Source organism: Mizuhopecten yessoensis, unplaced genomic scaffold (assembly GCF_002113885.1).
Source record: "Mizuhopecten yessoensis strain PY_sf001 unplaced genomic scaffold, ASM211388v2 scaffold11185, whole genome shotgun sequence".
NCBI classification, from domain to species: Eukaryota; Metazoa; Mollusca; class Bivalvia; order Pectinida; family Pectinidae; genus Mizuhopecten; species Mizuhopecten yessoensis.
In genome coordinates, this window is record NW_018408922.1 from 258,462 (window position 1) to 286,280 (window position 27,819).

The 27,819-nt window shown below is 34.3% G+C and overlaps 2 protein-coding genes across 2 annotated transcripts in view; both read right to left on the bottom strand.

Moving 5' to 3' along the window:
* Positions 1-27,819, bottom strand: part of LOC110440567 (calcium-binding protein LPS1-alpha-like) — a 59,525-nt gene that overhangs the window by 19,840 nt on the left and 11,866 nt on the right. Inside the window, exons 5-8 of the mRNA XM_021483710.1 lie at positions 22,664-22,807; positions 20,219-20,458; positions 5,712-5,855; positions 4,821-4,969 (exon numbers count right to left, since the gene is read on the bottom strand). Of these exons, the coding sequence (XP_021339385.1) occupies positions 4,821-4,969; positions 5,712-5,855; positions 20,219-20,458; positions 22,664-22,807 (677 nt within the window). The remainder of the gene's footprint in view (positions 1-4,820; positions 4,970-5,711; positions 5,856-20,218; positions 20,459-22,663; positions 22,808-27,819) is intronic.
* Positions 9,732-15,889, bottom strand: LOC110440566 (calmodulin-like). The gene is made up of 5 exons (XM_021483709.1): positions 15,200-15,889; positions 14,865-14,892; positions 12,994-13,128; positions 11,900-12,124; positions 9,732-11,560 (listed from the first exon to the last, which is right to left on the bottom strand). The coding sequence occupies exons 1-5, from the start codon at positions 15,200-15,202 to the stop codon at positions 11,535-11,537; spliced, it is 417 nt and encodes a 138-aa protein (XP_021339384.1). The 5' UTR covers positions 15,203-15,889; the 3' UTR covers positions 9,732-11,534.

Genomic DNA, 27,819 nt, shown 5'->3' on the forward strand with positions numbered 1-27,819 from the left:
GGACAGATATACCACAGCGTCAACAAACACGGACAGATATACCACAGCGTCAACAAACAGGGACAAATATACCACGGCGTCAACAAACAGGGACAAATATACTACAGCGTCAACAAACACGGACAGATATACCACAGCGTCACCAAACAGGAATAGATATACAATAATGTACCACAGCGTCAACAAACAGGGACAGATAAACCACAGAGTCAACAAACACGGACAGATATTCCACAGCGTCAACAAACACGGACAGCTATACCACAGCGTCAACAAACACGGCCAGATATAACACAGCGTCAACAAACGCGGACAGATATACCACAGCGTCAACAAGCAGGGACAAATATACCACAGCGTCAACAAACACGGGCAGATATACCACAGCGTCAACAAGCAGGGACAAATATACCACAGCGTCAACAAACCCGGTCAGATATACCACAGCGTCAACAAACTCGGACAGATATACCACAGCGTCACCAAACAGGAATAGATATACAATAATGTACCACAGCGTCAACAAACAGGGACAGATAAACCACAGAGTCAACAAACACGGACAGATATTCCACAGCGTCAACAAACAGGGACAGATAAACCACAGAGTCAACAAACACGGACAGATATTCCACAGCGTCAACAAACAGGGACAGATATGCCACAGAGTCAACAAACACGGACAGATATACCACAGCGTCAACAAACACGGACAGATATACCTACGCGTCAACAAACACGGACAGATATACCACAGCGTCAACAAACACGGACAGATATACCACAGCGTCAACAAACACGGACAGATATACCACAGCGTCAACAAACACGGATAGATATACAATAATGTACCACAGCGTCAACAAACAGGGACAGATAAACCACAGAGTCAACAAACACGGACAGATATACCACAGCGTCAACAAACACGGACAACATTTACTACAACGTCAACACAAGAGGACACCATTACTCACAGCGTTAAAACAGAGTGACAAAATAATCGACAGCGTCATAACATAGGGGCAAAATACTTCACAGCGTCAACACACATGGGCAATATTTACTACAGCGTCACATACGGGGACAAAACTTACCACAACTTCAACATAGAGGGACAAAATGTACCACAGAGTTAACACAACAAGGCGAAAACTTACAATAATGTCAACCCACAGGGAAAATATTTACTACAGCGTCAACACACAGGGAAAATATTTACCACAATGTCAACACACAGGAGCAGTATTTACTACAGCGTCATTACAGAGGAAAAAAATGTACAACAGAGTTAACACAACAAGGTGAAAATTTACCACAATGTCAACACACAGGAGCAATATTTACTACAGCGTCAACACACAGGTATAATATTTACTACAGCGTCATTACAGAGGGACAAAATGTACCACATAGTTAACACAACAAATCTACAACAGCGTCAACACACAAGGACAAACTACATCACATGATCAACATATCAGTACAAAATATACCACAGCGTGAAAACACAAGGATATAATACACCACAGGGTCAACAATCGTACACAATATACCACAACACCAACACTTGGTGACCATATATACCACAAGAACAAATCTACAACAGCGTCAACACACAAGGACAAACTACATCACATGATCAACATATCAGTACAAAATATACCACAGCGTGAAAACACAAGGATATAATACACCACAGGGTCAACATATCAGTACAAAATATACCACAGCGTCAACACACAAGGACATAATACATCACAGGGTCAACATATCAATACAAAATATACCACAGCCTGAAAACACATGGATATAATACACCACAGCGTCAACAATCGTACAAAATATACCACAACACCAACACTTGGTGACAATATATACCACAGTGGTAAAACACAAGAACAAATCTACAACAGAACCAACATACAAGGACAAATTACATCATAGCGTCAACACATACTAGTCATGCATACATAGAAATTTGTTCCTATTTTAATATTCACGTATCTAATTAACTGACGGATACAAATCTGATGTGGAATGGTATTTATTTCGAAACAGTGTACATCTTGAGAATGGAATTACATATATTTCGTCTATTTATCGACAGCTGGCATATAATATAATACATGTACTAGGGTTATGTACATTGGCCTACATTTATCTGTTTAATGCATATTTGCAAGGACCTATCAAAAAAGGCATATTTGCATATGTCTCCCAGACAATAACTCACGTTTGCAAAGATCAGCCTAAGTAGACCTTTCAGTAAATAACATTTGTTTAAATGGACGTTAGGCTATTAATTACGCATATTCGCATCGGCCAATCAAACAATAACACACTATCATCATAGGCCCATCAGTAAGTAATGAATTTTTACGAATAGAGTTTGATCATTTTGTGTTTGTATCCACAATTTATGGAGATATGTGTTAAGCTATGGCACTACTGGGTAATAGTCAGACACCTAACGTAATGTAAATCTGTCATTTAATCAAACAAATTCATATCCACAAGCATGCGCTATAAAACGACTCTTCTAACAGGAAGACAGTTATTCATGATTGTTTTTTTTAAATATTTGATTGTTTTTTATATCGACTCTCCAGCTACACAAATAAAAAAAGTCTAACAGAATCGCTGTCCTCTTGTGAATAACTGCCTGCTGATTGTAACAGCTTCCATCCTTGTGACATTAAATAGTCGAATCTCGTACACCCAGCCATCGTTGTTCCCCAGCCAGTTGTGGCAAGACAAGGTGGTTGCAAAAAAGGTATTGAAATTTCATTATGTCTATATGCACTTATATATTTATTTATATTGTGATATACACGTCTAACCTGTTACCTAACGCCTCAAGTATAGCGTCTAACTTGTTACCTAACGCCTCCAGTATAGCGTCTAACTTGTTACCTAACGCCTCCAGTAGAGCGTCTAACTTGTTACCTAACGCCTCCAGTAGAGCGCCTAACTTGTTACCTAACGCCTTAAGTATAGAGGGGAGTTTCATTTGGTTTTTGAATGCTGTGTACTAGTCATGTTGTTCGGTCACTGAAACTTGGACCCATAACGAGAAGAACACGCATCTGAGTGTGCTGGTTCTCCTAACAACAGATCACAGGATGGAAATGGAACATCCAGACTAGGTCTGGTTGGTTTGGCAAGATAAGATTTGAATTTCCTTCTTTTAAGCTTTTACCAAAATCAATGTGAACATTTTCTAAAGTAGACACGAAATGCATATAAAGGATTCAAAATGGCCGTCGTGTAACAGATATGTTTTAAACATTTTAAATAATACATCTGAGGTATTGTGCAAGAAAATGTGTATACATGGCAAGGGATATCGCCTCCGTGTCTTCATTGATATAAATCGTTGGTTAGTGCGTCGTCTTCAAGATCATCTTCACAAATTCTGAAATATAAACAAAAGAAAATGACAGACATTTATATAAGTGTTCGCTTAATTTCAAATTCTCTGAATATCATGTACTGTAAAAATGGATATTTACTCGCAGTGAACTTTTCGCTGATTATGCGTATAATGAATACATACACGCGAGAATGTCACTTATAATGTACAAATTGAATGACACACTATGTCAATAGCAGTTATAGTGCTGACCGGATAATTTAACTCTGCAAATTCTTTGAAGAGACAGTATTGGAACTGGTTCTCGCATCAAAAAATGAACATATATTTATATATTGCAAGGTATTTGTATTATATACAGATGTGTTTGACGAAACGAATATCGTTTCATCTTACATCGTAACCACTTTTTTAGTTTTTAAAAATACAAATTTAAATGTCCCTAAAACCAACCTGTTGAATACATTTCGTGTGCACATATTTCAAAGTTTACTGAAACGATTGTGCATATTACATTGAATATTAATAGTATACGTAAATATCATACAGTGATTGATAGCTGACATAATTTTATCATTGATATAACTTTACCGTTACATTATGACTTACAACTTCCTCATTGTAGATGCAGTTTATACAGTTGTGCATTGATAAATGTCACATTTGTATTGTATGCATTAATAATTTAATCTTGCTTGTAACAAGCATTTCAATTGGCTTAAAAATCTATGTTATCATCCCATAACGTATAAAATGACGTCGCCATTTGTAACGTCGCTTTTGATTGGTTGATACAGCGGCGCAATAATTTCTAAGAGAAAAGAGTCCATCAATAAAAGTGGATTTCCTCAGGGATTGTGTATAGTAAATTAAATTATAAGGATTAACTTGAATATCTTTTTCATGTTAAGGTGCTATAACACAAAAACATGGAGTGTACTCTCATCATAAACCGCTTCGCGGTTTATTTCGAGTACACTCCGTTTTTTGTGTTATACCTCCATAACATGAAAAATATATTCAAGTTAATCCTTAAATATAACTTCATAGTATAAACATTCATATGTGTTTACCTTTGTAATCTATACAATGGTAAAACTTCACATTTGTTTGTTATATATTACTATGAATGATTCATTGTGACCTATGCATGGATATTATGATTTTGTTGCTGTAAATATAATTACATAACTTTACCTTTATACAATATATACAAAAGTATAGCTTTACTTTTGTTTTTATACATTGATTTGAATGTTTCATTGTGGTCGATATATTTATGTAACATTTTTGTAGTTTACACATTTCTATAAGTACGTTTGTGCGTTACACTTTAATTAACTTTACCTTTATAGTCTATCTGGCCGTCTCCATTCCTGTCCGCCTCACCGATCATAGCATTCACCTCGTCGTCTGTCAGAGATTCTCCGAGACTTGTCATTACCTGCCTAAGTTCTTTCGCCGTGATGAAACCGTCACCATCTTTGTCGAACACTGCGAATGCCTGACGCATCTCATCCTCATAGGTAGCCGAATTCTGGTTTCTATTTACCATCATAGTGAGAAACTCTGGGAAATCTATCGTCCCGTTGCCTTTAAATGAAAATTAATGACCGGTATTATAAAGATAGAAGAAGGGATGAGTTATCAATATATCATAATTATCATTGCGAACATACTTCAGACATGATCCTGTGATAGTATCGTACTTATTTGTTTATTTATATTGCAATGTGACATACAATACACCATAGCACAAACAAGGACAAAGATCGCACAGCCTCAGCACGAAGGGAGAAAATATACCACAGCGTCAACAAGCAAGGACTAAATATACCACAGCGTCAACAAGCAAGACAAATTATACCATATCGTCAACACACAAGGACATAATATACCACAGCGTTAACACTATTGCACAAGTATACCACAGCGTCAACAAGCAAGGACAATAGGGTCATACTACAGCGTCGACACACTTGCTAAAATATACCATAGCATCAACACGGGAAACAAAATTTACCACAACAAGTACACAAAAGGGATTAATCCCAACACAAAATCGATAAAACTTTTTCATTTTTACTTGCCTGTCTGATTCAAATCTTATTGTAATATTTATGTTTCCACATCAGTAATATACAATGGTGAATATAAATGTACAGCCTTCTGTCCAAATATGATCATATTGCATTCCACTTATATTTCGAAAGAGAAGAGAACAGATTTTTTTTTTTTTAAATGTAGAAAATATTATGCAGCAGCAATGAAACACACGTTGATAATCGCTAAATAAAGCGGATAGTGATAAAAACAATGTACAATGAACCATTACCATCCGCGTCGATGAGTTTGATCATGTCAGTGAGTTCTGTCTCGGTAGGGGTCTGTCCCAGAGCTCTCACCACCGTCCCCAGTTCTTTAGAGGAAATTGTTCCGTCTCCATCCTTGTCTATCAGGCCGAACGCCTCCCTGTACTCTGCAGTCACAGAAGGGAGATAATATAGTTATAGATCTCAAAATAAAATCTGTTGCACTAAATTTGAGCTTTAAATAAGAAACTAAACGAATCCTTTACGTTTCTTTTTTCGTTCATACTTTTTAATAAGACCATTGCATTTATTAATTGTAAATTTTCAAAATTATTCTTATGACAAGATAGAATACAAAATGATCTTTTGTTAAGGTCAATATCTAGATTTTACGTTCAGGTTGATAAAACCATGCTTTAAGTTAGTGCATAATACATGTACAACAAATTGGTTTTTGTTTGGTTTTTTGTTGTTTGGTTTTAAATAAAGGAACAAGAAAATTATTGTTTGAAGAAATCCCATTTTTTCGATAAGCGACCGATAATTTGTTTAAGGAACATCTGGAAATTATTGATTGAACATTTTACACACAGTTAGGTGTGATGACATTGACAATATATACATTAATTAATTTTTCATATTGATATATTTGTACACATACCATACATTTGTTAAACTCTTACTTTTCTCAATCAACAATTTACTCAAATATCCCTTTTAAAGTTTCCATATATAACAGTAGCAATATATTGGGAGTATATTGCAAAGGATGTTTCATCTTATATATGATTTCCCCTTTGACTATCCCACCCCCAATAACAGAAGCAATCTGTTGGGAGTATCTTGCCCCAACCCCTCCCCCTCTCCCCCTACGACACAAACACATTTCGCCGGAAACTTGCATCTTGCATGGCTATTGTCTCCAAGCCAGCACAGCAAAATAAAATACTATAGCGTAGCTATATATAGATAGGTATACACAATGTAATGAAGTCACTAGGAAATTTAATTACAACGCCAGGTCGATAGTTTAATTATACCACTGGAAAAAGCTAAATGATTAAGAAGCGCAATAGTGTACGGCTTGAGAAGATATTCTTCCTTAACGTCGAAAAACATGTGCTAGTGACATCGACATTTTGTGGTTTTATGTCCATTTCAAACGAAAATCAATATCAAACACATTTGAAGGACAGCCGATTGATGCCGTATTTGACAGGTACACAAGAGCTGTAACTCATTTGAAAGATAAATAAGAACTGGGGTTACATAAGCAGGCATACATTGATGTGGTTCGAGTATTTTTCAATCTCGGTGTTTGCATAATATCTTACACAATATATACTTTAATGTGCAATATCTGCTGTTAAACTGTCTTGTATGAATGGCATTTGTTTATCTCTCTGACGTGTTATTGACGAAAAAAAAAATAAAAAAAAATGATGCACTGATTAATACTATTACACTGTCTATGTCATAAATGCACAGCCACGAATTTGTTTTATTTTTCGATGCTATCTGTTGGAAGTATAGTAGCTACGTAAACTATGGTCAAACGTGTATCCACAGACCGTAAATGGTATGTTTATAAACATGTCTCCTATTGGAGGTGGTCCCTTTATACCGGTTTAGCTTATACCAAAAGTCTAACACATTTTTGCATGCTATACAGTACCACGAAATATTAAAGGTGCATTCCCATGCACGTGTCTTGGGTTTATCTTTCTTAAGTTGGTCGATCGAGCATGATTGAATGCAGTATTCAAATGTTTTCAGAAAAAACAAACATGTACTTGATTGATTAAACTGTAATTAATCAGTACTGTATTTAATATTTCTGGTCTAATTGTCATTTTATTGTAACCTATCAATACTGGGGTTTCTAAAATATAAACATATATGCATGCTTGGAATTTCAATATAATCATAAGTTCTGCAACAGATTGCGACAAACTCAGAGCACAAGGATTTAAGAAAACCAGATTGAAGTAGACTATGGACAAGTGTTATGGTGGTCGGATGATGCAGTGGATAGCGCACTTGCCTTTCACCAAAGCGGCCGGGGTTCGAATCCCCGATCGGACGTGAAAAAAAGGTTGGGGTCACCTGCCCGACCATGTGGGTTTTCTCCGGGTACTCCGTTGATAATATTATACAATATTGATGTTCAAATGAAACTCATTTTTATTTCTAAAATGACGATGCACCATAATGACGCGGCGGTTTGATAAGATATACATGTATACCTGTGTCAGCTGTTTTTATTCTTGTTTCAATACTGGTATGTACGTGTTCACAGGGGACAGGTGTAAGCGATACTTAAAACGTATTTCACTCAATAATAATGATATTGTATAGATCTTATACTTAACATCTATATTCATCAACTAAATTAAGAGGTTAAGGAAACGTATTGCACACCAGTCCAGCACTGTCAGCTGTGTCTTAGTGCTTCAGTCATGATATCACAAATATGTATGTGTCACCTATATCAATCAATCAGTCCCCACAGTCACCCAAGGCTGAATGATGTTCAGACATTACCTAGATGTATGTGTCAATGATATCAATCAATTGTTCTTCATTGTGAGCTATGTTTTAATGCTTCCGACATCACACATATGCATGTTTCACGGCACTCAATTAATTTGTCTGTATAGACAGCTATGTCTTATATATTAATGGTCACACCTTACATACAAGTGTGTATTACTACTATCAATTAAACCGTCTGTATTGTGACATATGTCTTAATTGATATTTTCGATACTAAACCTATGTTTTACTGATATCGATTAGTTTGTCACATACATAGTGGTTCAGACATTACAAACGTGTACATAAAGATTAATATGTCTACCTTGTCACATATATGTCTTAGCTCTTCAGACAGTACACACGTGTGTGTCACTGAGATGTCAACTAGATTTTCAGCACTTTCAGCTGTGTTTTAATATTTCATCCAAAATATCATATCTTACATGTAGTTCTACAGACGTAACATAACATGTGATGCTATTCAACTCCTCCGCACTTCTCCCTATGTTTTGTTGCTTTAAAAATCACACCTGAGTATTCGTGTCACTGATATCATGTTGACATATCGGGCACATACATATCTGCGTCACTAGCATCAATTAATGTATCCGCACTATCAAATATGTTTCAGTGCTTCAGATATTACACATAGGTATACACTTATATCAATGATGTCTTTCTTTACCTGATATTTGTTCTTCTGATAGTTTGTCCACCTGTAATAAAAAGTAGGGTTATGAATGCGTGTAGGAGAAAACAAGACATACATTGTCACTATGATATATAGTGTACTACATAGGCCCGAGGCGTTTCCCTTTTACCGGTACACACATACGTACACTTGTACAAAGATAGGTTTAAATGCTGTATACTTACCACTCAAGTGTTCCCACGAATCTCGTTAGGAGTCTATAGCACGAATGGGAATAAGTTCAAATGTATCAACTCTCTCGTAAATATAGGCTTAGTAAACATACGATAATATCCTACGGAGAATGAGTAGAATAATCGCGCAATAACGATGCATAGATTCAAAACAACTCACCATGTTTCCTCGATCAATGATGTATAGTTTCACCGGGTTGCTCTTCCTAACTACGCCCACACTGATACACACTGAGATGAACTTTACATCCGGTGAGTTTTAAGAGGGGCAATTGGAGCGTAGTTGTGTTGTAAACAGAAATGGCGCAAGTGACATATACACGCATACACGGTTTTAGAGCACAGTCACCACAGGTAGGTTTATCCTAACGTGTGTGTACAGTGTGTATACCTGTCAAGTGGCTGTTATGACAAAATGTGGAAAATGTTTATCCCGAGGCGGTCACGCACCATTATAGAAAAGAAAGATAAATACCCCATAATTTACTTCAAAAACAAATATCGCACATCTCATTAATCGAGATATATACATTAAATAACATATAGGACGGTCAACTAATTAAAAATGTCTTTATTAAAAACTTATGAATAAGAACAATTCAACAATTTATTTAACAAGATATCATTTTATTTACATATTTTTACTTTTTTCGTTTTTCATAAACAATAAAAGTACCATTTTAATAGCATTACAACATACAATCACGACTAAGTGCCATTGGTGTATATCTTGTATTTTATTTAAATATAAAATACAAATGTGCAGGAAAATTAAAAGATTCTGTCATGCCAAGGAGTGTAAGAAACCAGAGGTTTTAAACTTTAATAAAACTCGAAGGTTCTGCAACCATTTGAAAAGTCCGAGGGAGGATTTCCTTTTGCTGTGCACTTTGAAATGAAATTAGAATTAGACTAAACACCGCCAAAAAGGTGTCTATATTTTTGCATAGCAGCATCGGAATGTTCCGATTTCGTGATGTCTCGCACGTGAAACGGGGTGTAAGATAGAAATGTCCCTAAGTGTGTTTAACTGCAACGTGTCAAATTGTTGCATATTTTCTACCATTTATTACTATATAACGAAAGTAAAATATATAGATTTCCATATAAATACACAGGTTGATAAATATATATACACTTTTTAAACAATACATACTCTATAAATATAATCCTTATATATGTTACGAGATTGAAGTTGCGTGTTCATTTAATATACATTTCCGGTGGAAATCCTCCAGGCCATATGTACGTCACAAATTACCTAAGCCCCGTTTTCATGTATTTATTCATTGTTGACACAAAGACACGAGGACATCAGATCAATGATGACCGTAAAATGTCGTAGTGTAGACTAATGCTTCTCCAGTAGTAAACCCCGACAACATGTTTATTACAAACAAGACATTTAGAACCGACCCTGGAATAGTTAATCATCGTTAGAAGCAAGGGAGGCAGTAATATGGAACCTATCAACTTAATTTCTTTATTATTTAGCAAAACTGCAGATAAATGCCATGATATTAAGCTGTCGAAGAGGAATTTTTGGTATCTATTTGTTTTAAGTTATAATCATAACTGGAATGTCGCTAAGTTGTGTGCCCTTTATTAATATATCAGATTATAAGATGGTTATGTTGATCCGCCTGCAGGGCTATGTCATATTGTTTACGGTATATTTAAAAGACCGAAATTGAAGAACAGTTCTCGTTGCTTTAATTACTTATCATCTTTCAGTTTTCTATTTCTGTCTTTTTCTTGTGCAATCTGAAGGTCGAAGGTTCGATTATGCTCATTATTTCATGTTTGCTTCGTTGGCGCTATCCCGATTCTAAATTTGAAGACGTGACATTTCCTATTTTTTGATTTAACCTAGATTTACCTGGGAGGTGTCATCGAGGAAACAAAAGACGGTACTAATCCCATTGTACTCTTTCAAGTACTGTCTGGCCATTGTTAATAGTTTTCCCTTTTCGTATCGATATTGAGATCGAAATACGGTTTTGTTCACATTTTGGTTTTCTATTGGTATTTGTTTTGATAGTGTATCTCTTTACTCTGACTATTTTATGACCTATGTTTGGTAATGGAAGAAAACAAAACCAAAAAAATCCAAAAACATGAACTTCGTAGTACATACACACAACTCCATATAACCGGATGGTTAGTTGATGCCGTAAAGCAAACCATGCCAACACATCCTGATCAGTCTGCTAACATTACTATGCGGATGTACATTCAGTTCTGTTGTCTATTACATTCCAATATTTAGTCTAAGAAGTTAATTATAGTTTTGCTATGCGTTAAAGGAAGGTAATCCGATAGCCACTAATGTTGTTTTGCAAATATTAGTGATATGGTAACGTTTTGCACAATATTCAGGCCTGCGATCCACAATCATGTTCATGTTAGTCGAACACGTGTGCCTACACAGACAACATGGTGATGAACTCTGCAAATAAAATATAACGGTGTTGATTAAAATCAAGTATTTATCGTGTTCAACTGTTTAAAACCTTCAAAAGCTCAAAGTCATATTCTATTATACACTTGAACTTAATTTTGGGTTCAGAGAAGAATACATATCTAGCAGTTTGAAAATTGAATAAGAAAAGATCAATTTGTATGATTTAATCAGAATTAAAGAAAATGTACTCTTAATCTTTAAACTTTCGGGAAATGTTCACCCTCCAATGGTAGAACCGTTTTCGCGCAGACCTAACTCCATTCTTAACTTGGTATCACATTTCCATGCATACCTTATTATTTTCTTTCCAAAAGAAAAACATACCTTCCAAATTGATAAAGCCATCATCATCTAAATCAGCCGCCTTTATGATTTCTTCCGCATCATCTATGCTATAATCCAATCGTTTTTGTAGTTCTTCAGCAGATATACAGCCGTCTCCGTTGATATCGAAATGATTAAATGCTTTCCGGAGCTCTTCTTTACAGTCAATGTTTTCTAGCCCTTTCATAAGTTTGGCGAATTCAGAAAATTCGATTTTACCGCTGCCTGAAATACAATACGAGTCAGAACCCAAGTATGAATATACGTACAAAAACAAGATACTGTGATCGTTCTTTTATCGCGTTTTAACTATTGTGACGTTTATGACGATGATTTTACCAACTAATGTTAATCAGGCCACTATCGGTTGATGCATTGTTCTTTTCACACAGTGTTGTGGGAACAAACAATTTCCCAATATCATTTTGTTAAAGTAAAGGGAACAACTAAATTTAACTATGATCTTACCAATGTCAAATATTTATGTATGTCCTTTTCAAAAGAATTGTTTTATAAACATAGCAAGGCCACATGTTGCCATGCAGTTAACAGAAATACATTTGTTAAAAATTTGAATGTTTGGAAAAAGAAACTTTATATTAAAAAAGTAAATAGTTTATTAATGTTGATATCTACGAATCATCAGAAACGGTTTCAATGCTCAAGTAAAATGTTACAGGGTACGGGGGACACTCTAAGGCAGGAGCAAGTTATTTTTTGGTGGCTCCATCTTCTGTAAAGAAAGGCAGAATACTACAAGTCGAAAAACAACTCAGGATGGAGCCCCTGCGTTGTTATTAAAACTAATATAGTGGTACCCTTTACATGAAGTCAGTTTAAAAGTAGGTAATCAACTCAGTTGACTGCTACGCAATCCTGGAAAAAAGGAAAACCAGTCGTCTTCTATAAGGCTAGCTCAGAAGTAAAGTAATATATTCGTATGTTATCAGTCCAGCTCAGAGGTAAAATTCTCTTTCCGCAGATGCAGACCAAAGGGAGGGAACTCAAAGATAGACATAGTTCATATTACTGTGAGCATCTGGTAATAATAAGGGTTGTAATGAGGGCTAAAACACTGCATAAAATAGTCATACCATCCTTGTCTGCCTCCTTAAGCAGGTCTTGGATATCGTCATCAGTCGGATTCATCCCCGCCAGCCTCAGAGCGTCCCCTAACTCGGCATGAGTTATAGAATCACTTTGGTCCTTGTCGAAATATTCAAAGGCCTCTGTATTAGAAACAAAACATTTGTTTAATTTTATCAATTTTTCGTCTCTTTGTCTAGTCGCAAATTTAACACTTAAGATCAACATCTTAGTTTTTCTTTGAAGTAGATAAATGTCTTTGCCTTCGTCATATATTTCATTCAACATTTGTTCATTATATTTTACCATAATTCACCTATTATCGCTTATCATACATTTTACATCATAGATACATGTATTTGTAAGAAACATAGAAACGACATCTTATTTTTAAATACATGGTAAAGATACACACCAGAAAATAACCCTAAATCACTAAGTCTTCGAATAATAGAAGACAAGAATGCTAGGGTTAGTTTGATATACTACCAGGAGAACACTATACGCTACTTGCAGTTATTTGCAGGCTTTGAGGTATCAGAGTACAGTAGAAATGTCTCGATCCTAAAAATAAAGGGCATGTCTCAGATAAACATGGGTAGCGGATTTATCCTGCACAACACACCTACATATATATATTTGTATTTATAAACTACATTTTGAATAAAAAATAAATAGAAGAATGATTATTTTTTCAAAAAGTGATTTTCCAAGATTTGGGACTTATGAAAACCATGATAACCACTTCAAAAAATACCAAAAAATGCCAAAAAACATTTTTTCTAACCCAAAATTTGTCCCAAACAAGTAGTAATTATTTTTCTTAAAACCTGCCTACTCGGTTACAGAACTACTCACGTTTTAGCATAGGTCGTTCAACTGGATTTTTCACAATATTTACAAAAAAGACTACATGAAAAGCTAGCTTTTGTTGTGTAGACACAGATTTGTAAACGGCCAAAAATGTAGTCTCAAACCAAATTCGATTTTTTTTTAATGTGAAGCCCACATAGTCCACTTGATCATGCATATGCCAATTTTAGTGCTGATTTTTTTTTTAAACTTTGATACATGTAATATTACATGGGTTATTCATTGTACAAAAATATTACCGATGGCCACCGTACGCTACTGTTCACTGCTACCTGAGATAAATAATAAAAACTGAGTAACGGTTGCTGTTAAGAAAATCGTCAACATTTTCTTTTATTATACATGTATAAAGCTTATTGGGGTGGGAACAGTTCTGAGAATATTTGTCAGGAACAAGAAGAAGAAAAAGAAACGCAATATTTTTTACCCTTTCACCATGACATATTGCCATTTTTCTGTCGTCGTAATTTCTTTTTTATATTTTTTTTATTTTTTTTCAGAGTAAATCGTATTTTGCATTAACGCAATTCGTATTTCATATGTATTTGATATTATGATTTATGTGTTTCTCTTTTTTTGTATTGTGTGTATTTCGTACATGCGTGTGTCTTGTATTCTGTGTATTTCAAAAGTACTTGCAGCCAATTAACTTAAGACCTCGAGCAAACATCGATGTTTTAGAGTAAACATAATATGTGTACGTGATCGAATATCAATTGATAACAAGGCTAACCTATACATCTATTTGAATACCACTTAACGACCGTGACATATACCAATATTTGCTCAGAGATTAAAATATTCGCTGACAGGAAGAAATGAGGGATCGTTTATGACAATAACATCTTTCTTCTACGTCGAGCAGAATCATACACAAAGGTTAGCACTTGTCTAAAATGACAACTTCAGATAGTGACGCGATTTCCGGGTAAAAATGGTACATGTAGCATGCATTTGAATTATTCATGAAATGATTAATTAAACATGTTTAAAATCTATTACTTACGTCTGACTTCCGTTTCGCTTAGATTTGCCTGTAAACAAAATATGACACATGGGACGTTGTTTAAGTTTCCGTGATAATTTACGCTAGCATCGGATTACTAGATAATGCATTGCCTAATTTCAGTGGCAGAATATATTTCAATGATTTGCTCAGGTAATTAAATATATGGACACCGTACAACTGATTGTTGAAGCATCAGATTGTTAAAATGTTGCGTATGTGATATACTTTTTACAAAATATATATATACTTAATATTTCTTACAGGCAATACTTTTTAGATAATACGCTTTAAAACTGGCACAAAAATTATAATACAAGAAGTTCAACACTCACCATATTTTAGCTGGGTTTATTTTCGTCGCACAAGTATATGTAGAGCGAATATATTACGGTGTCATGGATAATTCAGGCCTTACATGAAACGTTCTCACCGGTTGAAACTGAAAGTACTTAGTTTCAACGTTTGGTAAAAGCTGGAACGCATTTTTGTTTTAAATTGAAAACAAGTGTCAATGGTAAACGTTTCGATCTATGGTAACAACAAAAATAGTTTTTACAATTAAATTTCAAATATGCAAATCTTGATTATTCGATGCATAACATTAGAAACTCTCCAAAACATGTTTTACTTCAAGGGACCTATAGTTTATCAGATTTCAAATTTCATATTGTCAAGAAATTAAGGACAAGCGATAACACTTATTTAAAACGATATGGGTCTTTCCATTGACTGAAAAGTATTTCGTGTATGCATTACCCAACGGGGTAACCTCGTTAGATATATAAAGAGATCACTACTTATTCCTAAGTCATTCAAATTATCTAATGCCCATATGCTGAAAAGAGAAATATACAACTAGTAACACAATAGATACAAGTTTTTAACTACAAATACCTCATCTTTGTAAATTAAAATCTATTAAAAATACGGCATTTTTCTGTGTACATTTTTCTCAGGTAGCACCGCCCAGTGGTCAGTTCTTAATTGTTTGTTTGTCACAACGAGGTCGATTCGGACAGAAAACATGCCCCCGGTTCGACTATTAAAAGGTAAAATCATCTGATCATAATGTATATACAGAAATGTATTTACGTTTACCTGTATAGGTTTAAACTCTCTCGAGATCGATTTAAGAGTTTCCAGCAGTCAAGCTCATAGGACAATCAATTACCATTTCGACTCAGGGTTTGTTAGTGTATGCATTATCAACTCGCTAGCTTATTATATTGTTTGGTCTATTACAGGTATACACATACATATTGTTGATAAAGAAGGCGAGCTTTCTAACAATGTCATAAAGTCAATATGTACCTAGTTATCCCGATTGACATCAATTAAAAGCTTTCGAGGGGAACAATATCAACAAAAAATCTATTGAAAAATATCAATCAGCGCCAATGCTCAAGAACAAAACCCTAACTCACATTTGATACAAATAGACAACCAAACAGCAAAACACATTAGTCATTATGAAAATTGAAAAAATGTATAAGGGGCAAAAGGAGGTGTCCCAAAGTATTTCCTACAATACACAGATTACCTTCAGTGATGCTTCGAGTTATTTCCAGTAAAGGATGTCAGTCACTAACAGTCTTACATACAGAGAACAATGTTTAAAGCCAAGCTACATATAAATACCTAGCTATCACCGAGTTAACACTACCCCCTCTAAATGCGAACAAAGTCGAATTCGCGTGCTTTTGGCGGAATTAAGTAATGGGCGTTTTTATTACCCTAGGGTTTATGTTAGTAATTGTATTGAATATAATGTACAAATGAGATTCGTTAAACAAGACAGCACTTATTCGGTTGCTACACTAAACTAATTTTCAAAATAAACAGTCACCTCTAACCAGTTGTCCCAATACATAACCTGTGTTACAGGATCTCCGTGCCACTACCAAAAACTGTAACTATACAATTGCAACCGATCTAACAGAAATGAATATAGCTTTGATAAATCATTTTTGGATAGGAAGCCATTCCTTGAGGAACATTTATGAAAAAAACAGTGTTCTGATTGTAAACGTTCAATGGCACTAAACAGGGGTTCGAACCCTGAATTGCAGGTTGTTATAGGTTGCTCCAATCGGCCGAGCAAAATGTCCTCGTCCAACTGTGCTTCAGTTAATATCCATTTCTGTCTCCCTGCCCGCCTCCCTTTCCAGAGATTATCTGGAGACTAACTTTTCTGAAATTTTACATGGCGATACGTTATGAAATGCATATGTGTAATGGGGGTTTAAAAAAGTCTTATGTCGAGGTCAAGGTTGATGTTCCTAATAACGTTTGGGGTAGAGTCCTGATCTCGAAATCTAAAAGTATCTCCTTTTTAAAATTTGATATGGTGATACATTCTGATATGTAGATATTGAATAGGTGTTTAAAAGGGTCTTAAACATACCATGGTGCAACATTCCTTATCTCAGAATCCCAAAGACTGTTGTTGGTGTTTTTTAAAATAAATAATAACCAGTGACACATTGTGATATATAGATGTGCAATAGGGATTTAACAAAAATTAAGTTAAGGTTAAAGTTACTTTTTACTGCAAATAGACTGTGGGAGGGAAAAGCCCAAGGCGAGGCCCTTTCTGACCTGTCAATGTTTTAGTTATTGAGAAAATCATACTTAAATGTCCTTTAGCTAAACCTTTTTTGTTTCTTTTTACATACCATCAACATCATACAGTGTGCTTCTAACTCGTCTTTTCAAAATATGACTGAATGTTGACAAAATACAAAGGCATTGCTATACTACCGCATACCTTATAAACGTCTTAATCATCAATATATAATGTGTGAAGAGTTGTTAAACAAGTATTACATGCTTTACAAATCATATCAAAAGTCACAAATCAATCAAAATAATATGGCTATGGCATGTACACTTTATTTTTCATAAAAACAAAATTCAGAATCATCATTTAACTATTTAGTTTTACCATTTACAACAATATGACGACCTGGGTTATGGTATCAACCAAACAAAGCACCAGATTAAAATATTTTAAAAATCCTGAGATTAAACTCGTAATAAAACCTAGAAAAGTGTGATAACATGTTCTGATACAAATCAAAGAATAAGTTACACTGTAAGAGTTTTATAAAATGGTTCATTTGTATATCACATGAAAATCTTTTTTTTTACTCACAGCCTTTTTTATGTTAAAATACCGTTAAAAGAACAACTTCATTTAATTTGACTCAGAAAGCGTTGTGATATTGTATTAAAACAACTAGATGCCGTGACCTTTAGTTCACTCACTGACAATACCCCAGATGTACATTTATAACTTACGGGTAGATATCATGATTTGTCTACAAGACACCTTGCAGAGTTGTGCCTGTCAATGCATCGCAGGTGAGAATGCTTATAGTGGTTATGGGAGGAAACCAGATATACCAATATATACACAAATTCCTGTTGCAATGATTTTGTAAAGTAAATGTAGTTCTAGAGAACATTGTTCCTACAATCAACATGTTTAATCTGGATATTAAAACCAGGTGAAAAAAAAATAAAAAAATCCATATTATATGGAGTCATATGGACATGTTCTATACAAGATATTTTTTTAACTTATTAATTTTACATTGAGTGGTATATTCAATTATGATTATAGAACAAACCTTTGCAAAATTTTGTTTAAGATGTTATTGATAAAATAACCAGAATAGCATCGTAAAGACATCTGTTAAACAGCATACTCGTATACTCTTATAATAGCAATCACTTTCCATGTTTATGGCTTCAGTTAATTAACGTAACACAAATTAACATCCAAACACACATAGTCACACTCGCACATGTGTGTTATACTCTCATAAGATACTTGGAAATATACATACATGTACATTGTACACTCACTAGAACACGTAGAACGCTTAAAGGGAGACAATATAAGTATCATAACACGGACAAATGTTTAACTGATTAAATATTATTATTCTTATCTAACACAATATCACAAAATAAAAATAACATTTATGCATAACTAAATATATAAATTATAACACTCACTTTGTTTAAACTTCTTTCGCAAAATAAAAAGTAAAACGTCTAAAACCAGTGCTTTTAAATCCAATAAGACGTCTGATGAATAACCTTCCAAGTGTCAGTCTACGCTGAATATCAAACACCTACCTGATCATACAGTTAAGCTATACTTTTCTGACGTGACTTATGATCACTGTTCAAAATCAATACAGAGTAAATAAAACGCATTGTGTCAGACATTTCGGGTGTCCTTAGAGACATTTGTTGGTAAAAATATGTTACAAAGCAATCTGCTAAAAGGTAAATAAAAATCATGCATATTTTTTCTACATTAATTGCATATAACCGGTAACATGTCATTATCAAGGCAAAGACAACTTATCACAGTTTGCGAAACAGACCGTAGGCACTGAAGTCGATTAAAAACATTAGTTCTTGTTATCCAACTAAAGTTGATGTTATCCAAACTTGCCTCTTACTTAAGTTTAAACACGTCCATTCCTGTTTGAAAATTTACATCAAACTGTGGAACTGCAGCTAATACATCTATGTCCTGCCAATCACTTGTACACAACGAGGGACTCAAAGACCGGAACAATGTATTCCGTTTCTATTGCATGGTTACAATCCGTACGAATTCTGAAAATTGATGATATGATACACATTATAAGTTAAACGTTAAGTAAAATAGAAAAGAAAAATAACAAACACAAAATGACAATATCGGAATCTAAAATAGATTCTAAGATACAGAAACGGAAGAGACATCAAAATCAAAGAAGAAATTCATATGAAGAAATAGACAAACGCCACAGAGGAAATGCCAGGTGCAAACTAATGGTATGTCGTTTTTTGAAGTGTGGGCCCCGTTATGATTTGGGCCACAACAAATGTTGTTGTAATAAAGCTAACACATTGTAACCGTGTTTTTATTATCTGTGACTCTATTTGTCAGATTGTCGGAACGGTATAAGTTTTTAGAAAATATTTGTATTCGTTTTGGTGTGCTGCATAGTGGAAACGGTTTTACCCGGTTATAACAAAATGTTAAAAATAATTCATTTTCCTGATAAAATCTCGTCTTAGTTTGAACGAATAGCTGTAATTTATGGATCAAATTTGGTGCTTTAATCTGATCATTAAACGCACAATGTTTGTTGGTTTATTGTTTTACAGATATTAACCATGGTTCAGGCCTAGAAATTATGTATTAGAAGGTTGATGAAAATTGTAATAAGCATTGAAGAATAAACACATGTGGTGCACACTTGTACTACATTTAAACCGACCTATACAACCTGACAAATCTGTTGGTGTGATTGACATTATATAAGACATACTATGTTACACACCTTTAAAATCCACACGGCCATCGCCGTTGACGTCAGCTTCCTTCATAAGAAATTTGACGTCCTCGTCGGTTAGTTGTTCTCCTAGTTTTTTCATCACGTGACGTAATGATGACGCGCTTATGTATCCGTCGCCATCTTTGTCGAACACTTCAAATGCACATTTTAACTCGGCTTCTTCGTTCCAGGCTTCCGCTGGTTTCATCATCTTAAGAAAGTCTGTGTAGTTTATCTTTCCTTGACCTTTATAGAGTAAAATGTAAAATTGTATATAAACAATTAACGTCAACCGCGTAAGCGGACGAGAACGATGTGACACTACGCGTCAACACAACAACATAATGCTAGATATACCGTAACTTCAACTCACCAACACTAAATATACTTAATTGAGAAGACACTTAGACGAAACATACCACAATTATAGATGACAAACATGTTCCTGAAATCTCATTGGTTGGACCATAATCACGTGGAGTTTAGTGATCTGTGATATTGACGCGGAGTAGCTACCTTTAGAAATCTACTTGATGACGTCATTTCAATTCCAAATGCAGTTCTTTTCGACGGACAATGTTCATACATTCCATCTTGTGTAAATATTAAAACTCGTGGTGAAGTAGTTATATGTACTCCAACATGTAAGTATGTAGCTCTTCGTCGTTTCGGTTATTACCTCTTTCCACCGAAAAACAAAACAAGATTGTGGGCCACTACAAAACCTACAGGAACTGTACGTAGACACACCACACCAAAAGGGAAGCCGACGTAAACCCCCTTTAAAACTACACGAAATGAGGACTGAGGGCAAAACAAGTAAATGAAAGACAATTTTACTCCGACAAAAACCTAAAGGAATGAAGGACACACTAACACAAGAAGAAAGACAACATGTATCTCTAAGGAAACTCAAGACATTTTGATGCGTGATACAGCGAGATTGCATTTATAAGTAGCATGAGGTAAGGATGAAATTCGTAACTTTCAGTATTCTGGAAGGTCTCTCCATAGGGTATAAGAATACGACTTAAGAATGATAAAAGTCGTGAATAAAATAATGAGTGATGATTTCGGTCATAGAGGGCACACTTTTTAAAAAGCGGTAGGGATTGCAACAAGATTATACGATACTCTGTTTATAAGAACTGAACGGCATTTCTTAGTGTTCATGGCGATATGAATGACAATTCCTTCTGGTAATTATGATAATGATTAATAAAGAACTTGCACACACATATATATATATATAGAAAAAAAAAAAATACCGACCGACTAAAAAACTAGCTGCTTTCGCCCTTCACAGGGCTAAGAGCCCTGTGAAGGGTGAAAGCAGCTAGTTTTTTAGTCGGTCGTTAATTTTATTTTTTCTATATTTACTTCCTTGACATGGACATTTAATCACTTTTTATTATATATATATATATATATATGTACAATCAGTCGCATTAAGTCTTTTCATGTAGTAAAGACTTATTACCAGGTCACTATATTTTTCGCAGATTAAAGTATAAAGTAGATCCGTCATAAAATAAAAACCAAATCTACCTTCACACTTGTTATGATATCAACATATGCATCTGTCCTATCCAGTACTTTCTCGGCTCACAGCATTGCCGGATTTATTGGCTACTTAATCGTCAAGTAGTTCAAAGTCGTACATCATTATGCCGAAACGTGTATCGGCAAGCTCTGTCCTTGGACAATATTTACGAGTCAATAAATATTGGATCTCAAATATCACTTGGCAATAACGTGTTTATGGTACCTCTCTATCAGTATATAGGTGTAAGCATAAATCACCAGCTAGAAACTTAAAGTAGAATAACAATTCAGGTGAAAAAGCAATAGGAGTCAATGCTGTCTTTACTTATATCACGACTATTAAGACAAAATTTAAATATGTTGATGGTATTATATATAAAAAGTGAATCAGTCTTAAGCATGAAACCTAGTTAATGATAACGCTGTATTCAAATGCACATTATTTCAAAAGGACATTCACGCTGATTTGTGTATACTTTTGGCGACCACTACGCCTATGTGAGAAGATATTTAAATAATATTTTATCTTAACTCCATCGGTTTCCTTTTATTTGAAACTTGAGCATTAATTAAGAATAAAACTTTTTAAGCTGCAGTAATATAGTGGTAAACTCTAACAAAATTGAACAAACATTTACTACATACAGAAAACAATCATCGCAATCGTTTAAATACAGATACATATAAAATCGTTAAAATATATATTTTGATAAATATGATGACACTTCACGTATTTCATATCTAACTGCAGGATGGATTATTTTCTTTTAAAATATCATAACAAGTCTTCTTCATTATAAGTGTGTTGGTAACCCACTGTGGTTTATGCCATTAGGAAATAATCATTTAAAAACTTAATTTTAAAACACAATTTAACAGATAACATTCATTATATCACTTCCCTACCTGACGTGTCCACTTCATTCACCATATCATCTAGCTCCTGGTCAGTGGGGTTGTGTCCGAGCGTCCTCATAAGAGTCCCAAGTTCTTTAGTGGAAATGATACCGTCATTGTCCCGGTCAAAGAGGCTGAACGCTTCCCTGTAGCCTTCAGAATAGTGATTAGACATTTCTGTAGTATAGCATCTGTTTACAAGTCGTATAAAAAACGCCTGAACTCGTTCTGGTGATTTTGGCTGTGATAGGCGGACAACTATACATACGTAATTTTAAGATGGTAGGAACTTTCACCTGCATTTTACGGCATTTGTCAAATGAATAAAAACACCTTTTAAACATCTACAGTTTGCATTTTTGATCGTACGAAAAGTAAAAAGAAAATCACCATTAGGTCACAAGGCATACATATTATACATTGACGACAAGCTCTATCTGGCCCAAAGACCGTTCGGCTAAACTAATCATCGCTAGCTTAACATATAATATAAGTCTACTTTGTACGCTATTATACCCTTGATTCGCGTATTCAAAGCAACGTTATCCGACAGAACCTAACACATAAAGGCATCATAATGCAACATGTATCGGCTTTGTCCAGTTTCAATAATACAGAAATTTATAAGTTATATAGATTCATGATAAATTACCTTTCGTAAAGTCCATGGTTGGTCACGGCCCTGGATTTATTCTGTGATCCCGTTACACAGTGGCGGAACACATACAACCTTACAATTGTCGATATTTCGAGGTTCAGATTCAAAGTTCAATCATGTTTTACACATCCTTCCAACTGACTTGATCAGTAGACATCTAACTGATCTGTCAAGCTGTAATACCATTGTATACTGTATACTTTCGAAAACATCCGGGAATACCACACTCTTTCCGTTAAGTCGTCTCGACTACTGGGGAAACGTGTAAGAGCTTTGGACGAAGCTTTCAAACGCATTGTCAGCTTAACCATATCTTTCTAAACTTAAAAAATTCCCTCTTTTCACCTTGAATGTGATGTTGTCTGATCTTATCTACGCAAGACAGTTTTTATAACTTTTTCAAATACGTGTTTTTTTCTTATTTTATTCTTTAATAAGAACAATAAATATGTTTAAAATGTGTTATTTGTGGATGTGAAAGCTTAATTTGTTACACACAAACAAGGACTTGTGTCTGGCTTTCGTGTGCCTTTCGTTGTCATAAACTTTATAAGTGTGTTTACCTTTAAAAATAATCGGTCTTGAAGAGGAAGTGAGACTTGATATAATAAGTCCAATTTATTTTATAAGTACACACGATTCTTTCCTTTGAAAAGCGCACAGTTATAGAACAATTGTTTAAAAGCCTGTAATCGCTGTATTTAGTTAGATTTGATGGCGATTGCGTGTTTTATAGAATGCATACATTATCATGAACAAGTGTATCGAATGTCACACGAGTGGACAGTATACAGCCGCTATTTGTGGTCGTATCATTACTTCTGGTCTCCAGGCGTGATCAAAGACGTCAAGAGTAAACATGGTCCTGGGTTTCTGTGAGAAATAATTATTCTATTCTAGGTTCAATATGAACGGATTTAAGCACTGTAAAAAAAAGTTGTTTAAACTGAAAGTGTTATACTATATACGTTTTTAACATGGCTATGATGGCCGGAACGGTCATGTTGACGCTTTATTCGTGAATACATTATGTACGTACTGATTTAGGTCAACATGTTTGAACAATACGTTTACTTTGTCATTACATTTCGGAGTACACAAACATTTTTGTAGGCTGAACTAATCCGTTAGTTTGTAAACATTAGCAAATATCACAACGCGGACGGAAACTATTGAATGGACCGGACTAATCCATACTTAACACTATGTACATACAGGAGTGGACTAGAATAGCACTTGAGGATCACTGTAGGAAAACACTAAAGAGTTCCGTTGTAGTTTTTTCACACAAACAGTTACCTCCTCTTCCTTTTATTTTGGATGTAACTGTAGTAGTTGAACTTGACCAGGGAACTACCACTGGTGAGGAAGATCTTTTGTTAACTACTGTATAACGATTAAATGTCCTGGGTTCGAATCCTGGTCGGGTCCTGTTTCATTTTTTTTATTACCATTTCATCTTAAACATTATTTCTGACTTAAGTTCATGAAAGTTAATTTATTCATTAAAGCCTCTGTTATGCTAGTAAAAACATAATTATCAAATTAACAATAATTTTTGACAATGGTACGGGGATCTTTATGAATTTCATTGTTTAATGGTCGATATCTTGCTTCAACAAAAGTCATATAAAAACTAGGCATGAACGTAAGCAGAAAGCAATTTTAATTTTCAATATGATGAAATATACAACTGTTATACAAGCGTATACCAGAAACTTTTATAACTTTATTGTACCTAATTATAATTGCAGATGACATTGATTTCACAATAAAGAACACAACGAGTTACCTTTGCTAAATATTATAATAACAAAATATGTTGTTATAATCTACTATATAAAATCATTATAATGCAAAAGCGAAAAAATAGGGTAAGAACAGTTTGATAATTGTATATAGCATAATTGGTTCAAAAGAGGGATTCCTTGTGCTTTTCGACAACATTGTACTTACAGGAAAGAATTAAAAGTTAAAAGATATTGTTCCGGTGGCAAAAAAAAAAAGGCTGTGAATTGTCCATGTTTACATCTGGTAAAATTAAATTTTGAAGATGAGTGCCAGATTGATATAAATTGTTTTGCCTTTTTATTTGAGCCGGTTGTTCAGAGCTGTCGTACAGCTGTAATAGTTTAATTAAGCATTGACTTATCATTCAGATAATTCTTGTTCAATTTATTAAGGATTTCTATCACTCATTGCAACCAAAATAAATCAAATGTTGAGTCTAGTACATACAGTTATCTCCCTCTAAATAGAGTACGTGTGCCAGGTACACATGTACATGTACTGGGTTGAACAGGTAGTGGGTTAGACCAACAGTATAAGGACCAGAGGTCCAGGGGTCCAACCCTGGCCCCCTTTCATTTGTACACTGTGAATTACGCTATTTATTATTCGTTTATATTTATTTATTGAGTTTCCTTGTTTGTATGTATGTGTGTTTGTTTATCTTATCGCCATAATTTGTTCATAACAATCTATGATGTATGGTTTTCGTTTAAGAAATGATTTCTCTAAGTTTTAGTCACGTCATTATAACGTCCAATGCATAGCTATAGTCATTAGAAGTGATACGGGAATCGTCAGCAGATAGCACTCGTAAGGTACGGTAAACACTTTATACATCTAGTAAATAATTATTTTATTTTTTTCGCTTTTAATGTTTTATTAATTAAGGTTTGCAATGCGAAAATGGCATCTACCGTCGAAAAACCAGGTTTGAATCCAAATTGAGCATCGGTAATTATATTATGTTCATTATCCCATTTCAGAAGTCTCTGATTTAACACTCCAGTAAATAATTTACCCAAACAGCTTAATATTGAGATGCCTCTGTAGTTGTTAGGGTGATCAATATCTCCCTTTTTATGTATTGGAACAACACATGCTTTTGACCAGGCTTCTGGAAAATACCCGGATTTGAAGACATTATTGAATATTTTAGTTATACATGGTAAAAGTTCATTTTTACAATCTAAAAATAGCTCATTTAGGGTTTTGTCTTCACCACAGCTTTTGTTTCTCTTTTTTTTTTATTATATTTTCAAAATTGTATGACATAAACATATATATAAATATACATACAATGTACATGAGCGTCTAGAATCGCCTTTAAATAATGTATATACTGTTCAAAATATTCTATCAAGTGTCTGTATTCGTCTTACATTATATAAGTAAGTGTTAAATTCGTGGCGCATGCTGCTTCATATTGTAGAAGTTGTCCTTTTTAGTCATACTGGTCTTTGCATTGATTTATAATAATACTAAATGCAAATGCTAACAAAATATAAATGCGAACTTAATATAATAACGTACCCGATATAAATTCTAACTCAATATAAATAAAAAATTAAACATTAATGTTTACATAATATGAATGCCTACTAAATATAAAAACTAATTTAATATAAATACTATCTCAGTATGAATGCTAACGCAGTATAAATACTAACTTAATACATATGCTAAAATTGCTTACTGAATCATTAATAATGCTAACTCAGTATGAATTCTTACTCAATATCATTGCTAGTTTAATGTGGTTTCTAACTGTAAAATATATGGGCATCTAGGAATGGCAATTCAAAATGAGACTTAATTTCTGACACATTGTATTTAACAAATCGACAATGTTTAGGAATCCTCTTCGTTTCTTTTGGAGTAATATGTTATATGAAACAAACCAAGATAAGCAAGATACCATGCTATCACATTGATTACAATAATTTTTTTTTGCATTTGATGTCATGAAATGTAATCAATTGGTACGTCATCAAATGAAAATAAAATACCGTCAGATAATATGACATAATGATGAAAACAATATTAAGACAAGACGGTGAATTTTAACTTCAACAATGAAATAGAAAACTTGGGTGTTTTTTTGCAATACTCGCATAAATTCTTGAACAAGTGTTAAAAAGCATCTTAACATTTGAGCCCATCTTCGCTAGCCAAGGGTTCGCTTCGTAAGTGCATGGAGTGTATACGAAGCGAACCCTTGGCTAGCGAAGATGATTTGAGCCAGGCTCTCGTTTAATTAAAAATCCTTTATGGGATGGATACTAATTTATGATCTAATACATTTAATGTTCGTAAGCTAATTAAGTGGTACCTAACAGTGCAGTAATACAGCACAAATACTTAATACTGAAAAAAAACATTACTCTTCACAAAAATATATTAACACATCAAGTACAAACAAAAGATATAATATACATCAGATACATGTGGGCGATACAATTCCAAAGAAGTAAACTCTAGCCTGGCCTGGACACCGTTTTATCTGAACTGTTTTAAACGAGGATCGTTGCGCCTGATTACATGCACTTTAGTTTACAACGTTTCAAGTTTAAGAGTCGTCGTGATCAATGTTGCCATGGAATTTTATATGATTTTCCTCATCAAACAAATATTCCAGAACGGGATTATTTCCCGGTATATCCAGCATATCTTTGGCATGATTTTTTTTTTATAAAGGATCAGATTTGACTGAACGGCT

Excerpts from the sequence above, each read along its gene's own strand:
- LOC110440566 (XM_021483709.1), bottom strand. Across the intron at positions 13,129-14,864 it reads AAGCGAAACGGAAGTCAGAC|AGGCCTTTGAATATTTCGAC; the intron begins GTAAGTAATAGA and ends TTTCTAATACAG. Across the intron at positions 11,561-11,899 it reads TGGCTTTATCAATTTGGAAG|AGTTCATCACCATGTTGTCT; the intron begins GTATGTTTTTCT and ends TTTTATTTGCAG.